A 13,499-nucleotide genomic window follows, 5' to 3' on the forward strand; every position below is an offset into this window, starting at 1 on the left:
CAAATATGGCGCAATCATTCATATCAGGACAAAATGTACCTGTCGATAGGGAAGGGGGGTAAAAGAAAAGCAAACCGACAAAGAAGACCGAGTACTTTTGGCAGCACTGGGGCTGTAGGAGAATTCTACACTTGTGTGAGTTTTCATTTAGAGCCAGTTCTCTGGAAAAAGTAACACAATATGTGTCCATATACTGTTACAGTTCCTGATCAGAGCTTTCTTATTCAAACAAGCAGACCGGCTGAGTAAGCCTGCGCACAGCCGGAGAGCGGCCCGTTCCCAGCAATGCGGACGATGGCGATCGAACCCCCAACGCGACCGACCTGCTGAGGGACAGCTTGGCAGAACATTTATGGCTTTTTCTCACGAACTCCTCCAGCCTTCTAAATAAATGCAACTGCAACGTACAGTATTTCCACTTTTCCTCCTACCAGGGGGTTCTGGTGGCGCTGGGTGGTTCGGATCTTACGGGATGCTTCACCTCGAACTTCGGTGACCTCGGGCTCAGACCTGCCTGTCAAACAGGAGGGGAGCTGTAGGTCTCAGTTGAGGAGGTTCATCCGTGCCTGTCCGAAATATTTTTCATCCGCGGACAAATCCCGTAAAACAAAAACTTAATGCCTCCTAAGCTACTGGTATAAACCCGCCAGATTAATGGAGATAATGACCCTCAGAGGAATTAAACATAGATGGCCTCTATAAGCACAGGCCGCCGGTAGCATAGCAGTTAGAGCCACTTCCTATTCCAGAACTGAAGGATGCAGGTTCAAATCCCACACACACACATGGTGACCACAGAGAGAACATGCCATCTAAACCCAACTTAAGCCAGATTCAAACCCATGCATAAACAGCCCACGTGCTGTGAGGCAGCAGTGCTCGAATCCTATTTAAACAAATCGAGCGTTCTACTAGAGAATAACGTTTCGTCTCACTTTACTTGATGGATACATTTCGCAGATCTAACCCGGCCTTCCCTACAACCAGCCGTATATCCTCCCAGAAAGTCTGCATACGCTGTATAGAATGAAAAAGCTTGCGTCGTCACAGCTGAAGAGGTATGTCGTCGAACTGAACGCTCCGACTGCCTTGGAACACCAGGGTTTAACAATAATATGCGGAATGTTGTATCAGTCTTGCTGAACCTGTTTGAAGGAGTGCTACATTTTTTAAGTTGAAAACTATTCTTTTGCAAGCAGCTAAGCACACCTTCATTACCCCAGCTGTGGTGGATGGGGAGTAGCACTGGGGGGGCATGGTGGTGCAGGGGGTAGTGCTGCCACCCCACCGTGCTAGAGCTGTTCTGGCGCAGGTTCGAATCGAGTTCGGTCTCTGTGGAGCATGTGCGTTCTCCCTGGCTATGTGCGGGTTTCCGTTCCTGTGGAAGGGACAGCAGGCAGTGTGGTGGTTAGAGCTTCTGTCTTCAGACCCAAAGATCGCAGGTTTGACTCTCACCTCCAGTTGTAATACCCCCGAGCAAGGTACTTACCCTAAAATTACTGCAGTAAAATCACCCAGCTGTATAAACAGGTAAATAATTATAAGTAGCTTAATGCTTTAAGTCACATGGTGCGAGAGGACGTGGGTTCGATCCCCGCTCAGTCTGTGTGGAGTTCGCATGTTCTCCCCGTGTCTGTATGGGTTTCCTTCAGGTGCTCTGGTTTCCTCCCACACTCCAAAGACATGCTGTTCAGGTCCACCCATAGTGTGTGAGTGACGGAAAGTGCGTGCGTTTCACTGATGTACGGATGGGTGACCCAGTGTAAGTGGTGTATCTAGCAACGTAAGTCACCGCGGTGAATAATGTGTGTGGGCTGATAACACTACACAGAGTTCATTGGAAGTCGCTTTGGAGAAAAGCGTCTGCTAAATACATAAATGTAAATGTTCCAAAGATGTATTTCAGGCCGATTGGTGATTCGGACCTGAACACAGACTGCGTGAGTAAAGCACCGTAGTACCAAACCCGCTTTTCTACCCAGACTAACACAATGTGGTATTCCTTTCATTTTTTTTCTTTCAACCTTTACCCCTCTTAGCAGCAGAATTGTCTAAATTTCAGATATGAGGACTGGGTGTGACCTTGAGAAACAAAGGTATAGCATCACAGGTTGTCATCTCCCTCGTACATCATAATTACTGTGCTGGTTCTTCATTCACATGGATCTTCAGCTCCGCGGGTTTGTCAGCCAGTCACAACACGCCCCGCTTATCGTTTGTTGAGGCTGGATTCTGTTGCCATGTCTCTTTCCCTGTGTTCGTTTATCCGCATGACCTGCAGAAGTATGTCAGAAAGATAAGGATGACCCAGCGCTCGCAATTAATTGGCATTATTGTTGTCTCTCAATGTTATTGTCATTATTTCAGTCTGGAGTACTACTCTTACTACAATCTCTTCAAGGAATCAGGCCAGTTATATACTTCTTCTTGGAATTCACTGACTGCACCTCAGCACATGGGATTCGAACAAGCCCAGGCAGAGGTGTGTTAGGTTGTGAGGCTGCCCTAAATCATGTCCTGCTAAGGTGTGTTTACCGCAATTTCCCCTTGATGAGTAATATCCCATGTTGACAATTCTGTACAACACCAAAATATAGCTATTATGAAGAGACACCTTCTACCACCTCGGAACCTCAAAGCTCCTCTGTAATGGTAAATGTTAAAATTTGGAACTCAAGTCTGAAATTGAATAAGGGTGCCTCACCCCTCCTGGGTTGTGGGTTTAATCCAGCTCTGTGATCTGGAATGTTCTCCCTGAGGGCACATGGGGTTCCTCCGGATGATCTGGATTTTTCTAGCCTGATGACAGCCGCGAAGCCGCAGCAGACAAGGAGTTATCGATAAGAGAAGGATGCAAATTTGATATTATGTTTATGTTGAAAAGACATAAATTCTAGGCAGCTTTAAAGAAGAGGTAACGATGTCGGATTTGAACATTAATTTAAATAGATTATTGTGAGACTGGCGTGTAATATGTCATCGTGCCCACATTTTGCCATGTCCAGGAGTCGATGAAACCGCAACTTGGATTCAACACAATAGCAGAAAAATACACTAAAATATCTACAAAAAATTTGGTATGCCGAGGTACGATGACTTTCAGGTTTGGAGCTGCCCTGCAAAGGGAACCAGGAAGTGTGTGTGTACCATGTTATACCACGCACAGCAAGGTCAAGGGCACCCAGTGATCACACACTGCTAAAGGCCAAGTTTTACCTGGTAAAATACCTGTAACGAGTACAATCACAGGACAGCTCTACTAGACAAGATTATTGTTCCTCTGATTCCTCACTAGCGGTACCGCGGTATGCTTGGCACAAGAAACCTGGCTCGAGTAAAGTTTCTCCCGTTTTACGTAAACATTTCATATTTTTCCTAGGAAATATTTTGACCGTTGACGATCTGTTTTGATTCTTCATCCAAGGTCAGAAAGAAGTGATTTGGGAAGTGAGGCAGCAAGTAAACTATGTCAGATAAGTGATGATTCTTTTCCTCCAATTCAGCACATTCACTGTACGCAGGAAATGGCAAAGGCGCCATTTCTTCACAAGTATTTCCTGGTGATAGCAGAAATCTCCTAGAGAGGATGTCCTACTCTGTCAGAACAGGCCCTGCGAATGAACGCAAAGTGGCTTCTGCTACCACCAGTAAGTATCACAGAGAAACCTGGTAACAAAGGCTTTATTTTAATATTGACTGTGAATATTTCATAACTCATATCTCACATCTTAAATTATTCCCTTCAAGCATCTCAGAACAAAAATATTGCTTCTTCATGGTCTTTTGAGCTAGAACTGCAAACATTCTAATAGTTTTGTCTCTTTGTTGTCGGAAGATGATTTTGAGACGTTTCATTCTTTTTTTCAATGTGGTCTTTAAAAAAAAAAAAATCTCTGCACCTCTTTAAACATACCCTATGCAAAAAAACACGTTTGGTTTTCAAAAGTGAATTTACTAGCATAAGTATTTAAATTTTGGTTTGGCTTACGCCATTAAAAAGTATTTTAAGACCCTTAAATTGGTCATTATCAAAACTGAAGATTCACCAAACAAGGAGGAACAACTGGTAAAATTTTAAATTAAATATCTAAAGAGTTGTATTGCAAACAGCCTTGCTGAGAACATTTGCAGAGACGATTCAAGAAAATGACAAATCATGTGGACGTACCACACTTATATGTGAACAGGTAGGCATTTTGCCACCTAAGAGTAAAGACACTTTGCTGTGTCATTGTACTGTGGTTCATCCTGGATTTTTTAGATGCCATTTCCACCCACCCACAAGAATCAACCAATTCAGCATCAAGGATTACTCTGACTCCTCTTGGCCAGATGAACAAAGTAAATGTAAAATTTCCCAATTGTTTGCATACCTGATAAGGAAGTGCCGAGTCATGATATCAGACAACTGTTCCAAATACAAAATACTACATAATGTCAACAGTGTAGTTTCAAGCTAAATATTTTGAGTGTACTGTTTCCAAGACGAGGAAAAGGTGTTTTACCTCAAGTGTTCCCTGCAGTGTCTTTAATATGACACTTTTCCTTCACTGCCTCTTCCTCGTTCTGCGACGTTTAGTTAGTAAGTTTGTGTGAAATTTAGCCAATGTCGACATTGTTTTAGCCAGTTTTTTTCTGTCAAAACATTGTTTACTTTAACACAATCCAAAAGAAAATATTACGGTAATTACCTGTTCCTCAGGGTTATTTAATCTCAGAAAACTGCTGCATCCTGGATTGATTGATTCATTCATTCATTGGTTGGTTGGGTTGGTTGGTTCCCTACTTTCCATAATGCCAGGAAACCCATGCTGGAACCTCATGTTAAATGCATTGGAATACTTTGTTAGGTCAAGCACATCTCAAGCCTGTATCAGCTGGAGACGTTTGACGGCTGAGGCCGGAAGACCAGACCAGACCAGTCTAAAAAACACAACTCGCAAGGTGTGATGGGGTGGACAAAATCTAATCTGTGGTTCACTCAACTCACCCAAGACAGGGAGAAAAATGGTACATTGAGATGCATTGACAGTCCACCAGAGTTAAATGCACTGTACCCACATTCTCTCTAATGGATCAGATGAAAGCAGCCCATGCTGAAGGAGACTCTAAGAGCGACGGCGGAATTACGGATGAGGATCTTGTGACCTGCTGCATGACTCTGCTCTTTTACCTCCAGCAAAGTCCCTAACTTCAAATGCTTCCTTAAGCATCTACTCACACGCAGGAAATGCGAAGGATCTCGGAGAAGAGCACCGTTCAAAATAGGCCAGCAGGTGTCCTGACCGTGTAAGAGCTTCGCCCTGACTAACGAGGTCATTCAGTCATGAAGGGATTGTGTCGGATTAAGTGTTCCGCAAACCCTATGTCACATGATGAAATCTGCGCTTTCTGAGCAAAGTCTTCGCGGGATTCTTGATGGATAAGGCCAACTCTTCAAATTCCAGCCATGTTGCCGAACCAGAGGCGTAGCCGGGCCACCGCAGTCAGTTGCAACTTGCAAGCGACTCATCGGTGGAATAACAAGAAGTTGTGTGAGGCAGCGAGGGGCCCAAAAATATTGGTACTCGGTGGGGCATATACAGACTCACGGAGGGTTACTCGAACGATGGGGCGGAGGCCACCCTCGCGACCTTCTACATTACTTCTATGGGAATTATAAGTCATTATTTAGGGCCGAAAGTGAAAGACTGGGAGCACCAGCTGAATCAGAAGGGAGCGCGTGGTGCAGCTACTCCCCGCTACTCACGACCCTATTTGTACACAAAGGCGCCATGTGCGCGCGCATTCCTGCCTTCACCACGCCCCTCTTTCTGATGCAATGACGACGAATAAAACGCAGCTCCGCGTTTCTCCGTGCGTCAGAGTCGCAGAACCGGACAGTGTCACGTCGCGTCGCGTCGCGTCGCGTCTGCTAGGATCCTTCCGACCGTCGGTCCGTTAGTTCTTCCGTATCGGGAAGAACCTCCTTTAAACCTTATTATTTTTTTTAACTTCTCTATTTAATTGTGTAGAGTAATTTAAGTGTGTTTTTTTTTTGTTAATACTAGTATTTATTTTCTGTTTTTTTTTTAAAAATATTTACAGTTATTACTGAATATATATTTTTTGGACTTGAGAACGTTCCATAATACTAGTTTTTATTTTCCAATCCGCCCTTAAGAGGATTTTATTCATCGCCGATATCTTGCCTGAGGTAAGAACTGCTCTTCGTCTGAAGTGATTTCCTACTAGTCGTGTGAACCGATGATGCCAGCGGCTCGAGCGCCGCCGACGTCTGTCGCGAGCGGTGCGCGGTGAACAGCGCTGTACTCTGCTTTTTTTTTTTTTTTTTTACTTCGTTTCTACCGTTAGTGTGTCCTCCTCCTCCTCATCCTCCTCGCGCCTTCCCGCCCGGGGAAAGAGGCGCGTGAGGATGCGGTGTCCTTCGGACACTCACTGTAGGTCACCCGGCGCCGAGGCGCGCGCTCTGCGGCAGGCTCGTGACCCGCCGAATCATCATTGATTGATGCTGCGAGGAAGAGGAGGGTGTGATGCGGCGCGAGGGCCGTGTAAACACTGCCCCCCCCCCCATACACACACACACACACACACACCACAAAGCCAGGTGTCAAACGACACTGAACGATGGATGCTGCGATCCGAACGGACAGCTATTTTTTGTGACGCTCATTATTGTCGGGGATGTTGAATAAATGGAATATTTTAATGTGTCATATTTATTGTTAATAGAACGATGAATGACACGTTTAAAGAGAAAAGATTTTTATTCTGCGAGCCTCGTGCAGGGAGCGGTTTACACAGTATTATTAGGTCTCTGACTATACATGGACTCATGATCACACAGCACCACAGGAGCCGGCTGGTATTTTTCCATTCTGCATGAGTCAACCCCCCCCCTTCCCTCCTCTCCCCGCCCCTCCCCTCCACCCCACCCCTCCCTCCCTCCCTTCCTCTTCTCTTCTCTGCCCCCCCTCTCCTCTTGCTGGGTTTATTTGTAACTGGCTGCAGCCTCTCATTGTCTTGCTCTCATCATTGGCTCACCATTGCAATGCAGTGGCACCGAGTCCACCGACAGCAGCCCTTGAAGGAGACCCACGAGTCCTAGCGGAAATCGCTGACCGCGCCCTCCTCTCATCCACAGCGAAAGTCGAGGAAGCCCTGAAAGCGCGATGAGCCACCCTCTCGAGTACAATGGCAGCGTCAACCCCAGCAGCCCGGCCCTGGAGAAGGGGCACCTGTCCAAGTAAGGACACCTGTCAACGATTTCGTCTATTTCTTTTGGGACTGAGCATTGAGGTGGATGGATTTTAAAAAAAAAAATACACACTGGATGAGAAACGGCGTTATGTAAATCAGTGCATGTCACTTTAAACACATTTGTAATGCTTCAGTAATCACATATGCTGTTTGTGTTGCATTAGTTGTTGTGCCGACGTGGACGCGGAAAGGCAGAACTTCCTCGATGACCATGAGCTGGGGAAAAAGAAATATGAAGCCGAATATGTAAGTGTCCAGATGTCAACTCAAGATGCACTTATTCCCAGTTTCATGATGTTCCTGCCAAACACTAACTGTGTTGTGTGACTTCATTCCAGCAGCAGCAGGGTACTGCCTCCTTTGGGATGTCTGTCTTCAACCTTGGCAATGCCATCATGGGCAGCGGCATCCTGGGTCTTTCTTATGCCATGGCTAACACGGGGATCGCCTTGTTTGTGTGAGTGTCAAACTGGGGGTCAAAAAACCTTGCTGTGAGCTCTTGTCGGGAATTGGCGGTGTTGAAGCGGGTCAGGTGCCAGTACCCCAACTGTGGGTGTTTTCTGTCATTATGGGAATATATATATATTATATATAATATACACACACACACTACTGAAACATCTGTATCTAATGTTTACAAACAGATGGAGCAGAACTGGTTGAGTACTACAACCTGACTCTTAGCGTGACTGAAAGGAAGCGATTAATGCGTAATCCTCTTTTTTTGAATGCTCAGTCCTGCCGAGTTGCATAACTCGGAGGTTTGTGCCGTGAATGGATGACTCGTAGTTTGACTTCGATATGAGCAGTAATGTTCAATAATGTACATCAGACAGTGCTGCTTGAAAGTGTGTGAACCCTTGTGTCCCTTAGTTTTACCGCAAAATGGTTTTTCAAATGGTTGGACCGCAGTCCTACTCTCCGGTGGGTCTGGGGTTCGAGTCCCGCTTGGGGTGCCTTGTGACGGACTGGCGTCCCGTCCTGGGTGTGTCCCCTTCCCCCTCCGGCCTTACGCCCTGTGTTGCCGGGTAGGCTCCGGTTCCCCGTGACCCCGTAAGGGACAAGCGGTTCTGAAAATGTGTGTGTGTGTGTGTATTAAAGAATAATGACCATCTCTGTAGGGTTCACAAACTTTCAAGCAGCATTGTGTTTCAAATAATTCCCCCACACACACACATACAGTATTAGAACAGCTTTCTTCATCGTTTGTTGCTTTTGCCAAGGACAGGAAATGATTAGTTTGTTGCCATTCGTAATAGCAGTAAAATATTCTGTTAATAGAAATGTAAAAAATAATACATATTGGCAGTTTAGTTAATGTGCCCTTAAAATGCTTCTCGTAAGTATTTCCTTTTTGTGTTTTTTGTACTGTGTTTGGACAATGGTGTTGCACCTTTTATCTTTGACATATTTGATTAGTGAATGAAAAAGATTGCAGTCCCACACGTAATCACAACTGTGAACTTGATATTTCTTGTGTGCTCAACGCATATTTCTGCAAAGGTGGCAGTCAGGCATCTTATAGTATCATTTGGTAATTGGAAATTTTACTATTTTGAACCATTTCTGCATTCGTCTTACTTGGGCACCTGTGTGTTAAGTACGCTCATGCTTCCTCTTCTCAGGATTCTTCTAGTAGCTGTACTGCTCTTCTCCCTTTATTCTGTGCATCTGCTGCTGAAGACTGCGAATGAAGGAGGTAATGTATTCTGCTGCTTAACAAGTCATAGTCATTGTTTCCTCTGGCATGAATTAGTGATGTGACTGAATGCAAATTATCTTTCTCTTATCCAGGGTCATCAGTGTATGAGCAGTTGGGGTACAAGGCCTTTGGTTTACCTGGGAAATTAGCCACTTCCTGCTCCATCACCATGCAGAACATTGGAGGTAACTCCGTTTCCAGGGACATACAATTCTGGAATAACATTTTGTAAAGCACTGCTGCTAAAACGTTCATTGGTTGCATGAGTGAAAATCTGAAAATACTTTTATTCTGCAGCCATGTCAAGCTACCTTTTCATTGTGAAGTATGAGCTCCCAGTTGTCATCCAGGCTTTCCTGGGGATCAAGGAGAGCACGGGGTATGTGGATTAACTTCCTGTTGCAGCAGTTTTCTCCTTAACCCTTGTGGATCAATGACCCCCCCCAATGCTAAACTGTCAGTTATATCTGAATATAGTTACAAGTTACTGAGCAAGTAGAGGCTTCAGTGTGTGTTTATATAATATGCATGCAATACACTGAATATAAATCTGGATTGCTTGTGAGGTTCCAAGATGTTTGCAGGTTAAGTTTATCACTTGATTGTAGGACAGTTAACCTCTTGTGCATTTATTCTCTTAAGTGTGTGTGTGTTTTCCTTCGTTTTGCAGAGAATGGTACCTCGATGGAGACAACCTTGTGCTGCTTGTGTCCCTTGTCATTATATTACCACTGTCATTGCTACGAAACCTCGGTAAGCATGAAAAGAACTACTTCTATGGTATAATTACGTACTCTTTCTGAGAAGAGTAAAGGTGTAGGCAAAACTGCTTTTACTATCAATGTTTAAACGCAGCAACAATGTGTTTTAATTCTCGTATTCTGCTTTATAGGTTATCTTGGTTACACCAGCGGTTTTTCGTTGCTCTGCATGGTGTTCTTCTTGGTTGTGGTAAGTCTGGGCATCACAACTGCCTGTTCTTGCTTGTCTCTCCTTTTTACTGTGTGCAAGGTGACAGAATTTGAACCGCAACAGTACAAGTGCTGTATGTTCCCTTTCTAAAGGCAATCAACAGATTGGTGGTGGATTCCTGTTGGGATTTTGTTTTTTAGTGAGACTATGTCGCTGCACTGCCCTGCAGGTTATCTACAAGAAGTTTCAAATCCCCTGCCCCCTGCCGCTGGAACAGGATGCTGTGAATGCAACTCTCAATACCACTGTCTCGAAGATGGCAGCCTACTTTCTTGAGCACGTGAACAATGCCACTGACTACAGCGACGATGTGTGCGCACCAAAATACTTTGTGTTCAATTCTCAGGTATGAGCTTAACAGGCATAATGGTGCTTCAGATTCCGAGTATCTGAGAAAAGTTTTGTCCTTGCAATCGTAACGTTCGCAATGCCCTTACTGTGTGTGTGTGTGTGTGTGTGTGTGTGCGCGCGCGCGCGCGCATTGCGTTGCTCTGCTGCATAAATGGCTCAGTGATTGTAAGGAGTGTGAAGCTCTGCAAGTACAATAAGGATAAAGGTGTCATCTAACTACTAGTTGTCATTATATGTCACTTTGGAGGAAAATGTCTGTTAAATGAATAAATGTTTTCTAAACAATGGATGTTTCTTGTTGATTTTTAGACAGTTTATGCTGTTCCCATCCTGACGTTTGCCTTTGTCTGCCATCCTGCAATTTTGCCCATGTACGAGGAGCTAAAAGAGTAAGTACCTCTGCTCTCCTCACTAGCTTCTAGATATTTAAACGTTTAATATGTCCTTATGAGGCATTAGGTATATTATTGGTTGAGGCTTGTAGCAAGACGGCTCACAGAAGGTTTATTCACCATTATACCGCTGTCTTGACAAGTTGCTGTATATTTAGTTCTAGTAGTGAAATAGAGAAACGGTGGAACATTTTAGCGCCTTCTATAATGCTCACTGTGTTCCTTCTGTCTCTAGCCGCACCCAAAAAAAAATGCAGAATGTGGCCAACGTCTCCTTCTTAACGATGTTCATCATGTACCTGCTGGCAGCGCTCTTTGGTTACCTGACCTTTAGTGGTAAGTGCTTTTCTTTGCCCTTCAGGAGATACAGTGGGGAAAGCAAGACCTCTTTCCAGCCTTTCTAGATGTTGAGAGATTTGCATCACACATGCAAGCAGTAGATGCCGACAGCCTGATATAACCCTGGTTTGTTCTCCTGCAGATAATGTGGAATCAGAGCTGCTGCACACCTACTCCAAGGTGTACAAATTTGATGTGGTCCTCCTGGTTGTGCGGCTAGCCGTGCTCACTGCTGTCACCTTGACCGTTCCTGTGGTTCTCTTTCCAGTACGTACCCTCACTGACTACATGCAGCTCTATGAATGAATGTAATGCATGTTATCAAAGTGAACGCTATTACGATGAACAGGTGAAAACTGATTTTCCACTTCTGTTCTTCTCGTGGCAGATCCGCACCTCTGTGAACCAACTCCTGTGTGCCTCCCGTGAGTTTAGCTGGCTCAGGCACATCATCATCACCGTTGTCCTCATTGGTGGCACAAATATGCTCGTCATCCTGGTGCCCACCATCAGGGACATTTTTGGAATCATTGGTAGGAATTAGTGCTTCATGATTTGTACAGCCTTTCACATTCTGTCGCTACTGGTATGCTGTTGTATTTCACTGACGAATGTCTGACGTTATGTCTAGGTGCTTCTTCTGCTGCGATACTGATCTTCATTCTCCCATCTGCATTCTACATCAAACTGGTGAAAAAGGAGCCGATGAATTCGTTCAACAAGATTGCGGTAAGCAGCAAGCACTGCACTAGCTCTTCATCGGCTGTGAGGCGGTGACAGGATAATGTGCAGTTTAACCTATAGAGGTCAGAAGTATGAGAATGCATTTAAGTCTTTCAGTTCTATTCTCAGCAACATTTTTGTTTTTGTAATGGCAGAAAGCAAAGGCCTTAATTTGTCTTTTTCCTTCAGGCGACACTCTTCCTGTGTACTGGCTTTTTGGTCATGATCGGCTGCATGACCCTGATTGTCCTGGACTGGATCAATAATACTAGTGGGGCTCACTAGGCACCAGTGACAGTCAACCCTGCAACACCACCCTTCAGCAGGAGGAAGGTTCCAGCAGCACCTCCTGGTTGCGCAGCAGCAGCAGCAGCACTACCACTAAGCTGACAGCTGTTGCCAAGATTGTAAAGGCTGCAGGCTAAAAAAAAAAAAAAAAAAAAAAAAAAACTTGCTCAAGTACAATTATGAGCAGTGACCTGTTCCATTCCAAGAGAATGTATTGAACTTTGTACAGTATGTTTTTAGACCACATGGATGGTTTTGGGGTTTTAATTGTTTCTGTCTTTACTCTGGTACAGTGTAAACCTTTTGATTGTGCCTCAAATAAGAATGTAGAAGTAACATTTTCACAATGCAGTGAAAGTTCTATTTCATATTCAGGATGGTTCCACAAGTGGTCATATCATGTTGTGTTATTTAACTGGATCTATAACCTGCAGAAGCAGAGGCACTAAGTTTTTCACTCTGCTGTAAAACTTAATTTGACACTTTTCCAAAAGCATGTACTGTTCAGCATACGTTCAACTGTTGTATGTTTGTGTGTGAATTCAAATGCCAGTTTGACAGTATTTTGCCCAAGAGTATTGGGCAGAGTCGATTTAACTTGATACAAGTATTACACTGGCAGTAAGGTACAGCTAGGGACAGCTGGTAGCATAGGGCTTAGTGCTGTTGTCTTTGAACCTAAGGGTTACAGGTTTGATCCTACCTCTGGCTGTAGTACCCCTGAGAAAGGTACTAACTCTGAAGTGCTCCAGTAAAAAATAACCCAGCTGTAGAAATGGGTAAATAATTGTAGGTAGACTAACATTGTAAGTTACTTTGGAAAAAAGTGTCTGCTAAATGAATTAATGTAAACCCTGTCAACCTCAGTGGGAAGATATAGTGGTGTTATGCAACCTGTTCCAAAGCTAACTGCTACAACAATTCAGATGGGCGTCAGCTCCTGTACGCATAATTTCCTCACAGGTTCCCGTGGTTACGCTACAGTTGTAGTGACGTTAACACTGCACAAGATGACGGTTGGGTCTAATAACGTTATGAAAGGAAGACTGGTGTCAGGCATTACTTGAAGTAGTGTTCAGAAGCCTGTGCTTGTTACCAGGATATTTGATGCTATGAAGCGATAGATTTTTACATAAAATGTTTGTATGGAAAACGTTACACTAAAGTGTTTTTTGCTCAAGTAAATGATGAGCTACAAACTGAACTTTTCTAAATGTTTTTCCAAAATGAAAGATTTTATGTAGCGCTTCATGTTAGAATGTGTGCTCTGAAGGATGTATACCATGTTTTAAGACTGCTTGAGACCTTCATCATTGCTGTAGACAACCTTGTCTAGTAGTACTACTGTATTTTTGTACATCAGACTTATACATGCAGCTTTGTTTCCACCAAAACAGATCTTAGTGTCACTGTGCTTCCACAATATTCTTCAGTGATCATCAAAATGTACTGTCTAAAGTTATTTAACATGA

General features: G+C 44.1%; 1 protein-coding gene across 2 annotated transcripts; it reads left to right on the forward strand.

The window, feature by feature from the left end:
• Positions 1-5,911: 5,911 nt before the first annotated feature.
• Positions 5,912-12,195, forward strand: LOC108921018 (sodium-coupled neutral amino acid transporter 2-like). Of its 2 annotated transcripts, none has more exons than XM_018730213.2 (16): positions 5,912-6,196; positions 7,058-7,246; positions 7,425-7,506; positions 7,599-7,717; positions 8,886-8,959; positions 9,055-9,147; positions 9,260-9,341; positions 9,633-9,715; positions 9,855-9,913; positions 10,104-10,280; positions 10,595-10,674; positions 10,913-11,013; positions 11,159-11,283; positions 11,405-11,549; positions 11,648-11,745; positions 11,929-12,195. In XM_018730213.2, exons 2-16 carry the CDS (start codon positions 7,173-7,175, stop codon positions 12,022-12,024), a joined length of 1,488 nt encoding a protein of 495 aa, XP_018585729.1. In that variant the 5' UTR covers positions 5,912-6,196; positions 7,058-7,172; the 3' UTR covers positions 12,025-12,195. The 2 variants fall into 2 exon arrangements, with proteins under 2 accessions (XP_018585729.1, XP_018585728.1); XM_018730212.2 differs by having other exon boundaries at positions 7,145-7,246.
• Positions 12,196-13,499: the final 1,304 nt, after the last annotated feature.

Source organism: Scleropages formosus, chromosome 21, assembly GCF_900964775.1.
Source record: "Scleropages formosus chromosome 21, fSclFor1.1, whole genome shotgun sequence".
NCBI classification, from domain to species: Eukaryota; Metazoa; Chordata; class Actinopteri; order Osteoglossiformes; family Osteoglossidae; genus Scleropages; species Scleropages formosus.

What these genes read in the sequence shown, in the direction of transcription:
- LOC108921018 (XM_018730213.2), top strand. Translation starts at nt 7,173, where the DNA reads ATGAGCCACCCTCTCGAGTACAATGGCAGCGTCAACCCCAGCAGCCCG. An exon ending in AGAAATATGAAGCCGAATAT is followed by an intron (nt 7,507 to 7,598) that starts GTAAGTGTCCAG and finishes ACTTCATTCCAG; the next exon opens with CAGCAGCAGGGTACTGCCTC. An exon ending in TGGTTACCTGACCTTTAGTG is followed by an intron (nt 11,014 to 11,158) that starts GTAAGTGCTTTT and finishes GTTCTCCTGCAG; the next exon opens with ATAATGTGGAATCAGAGCTG.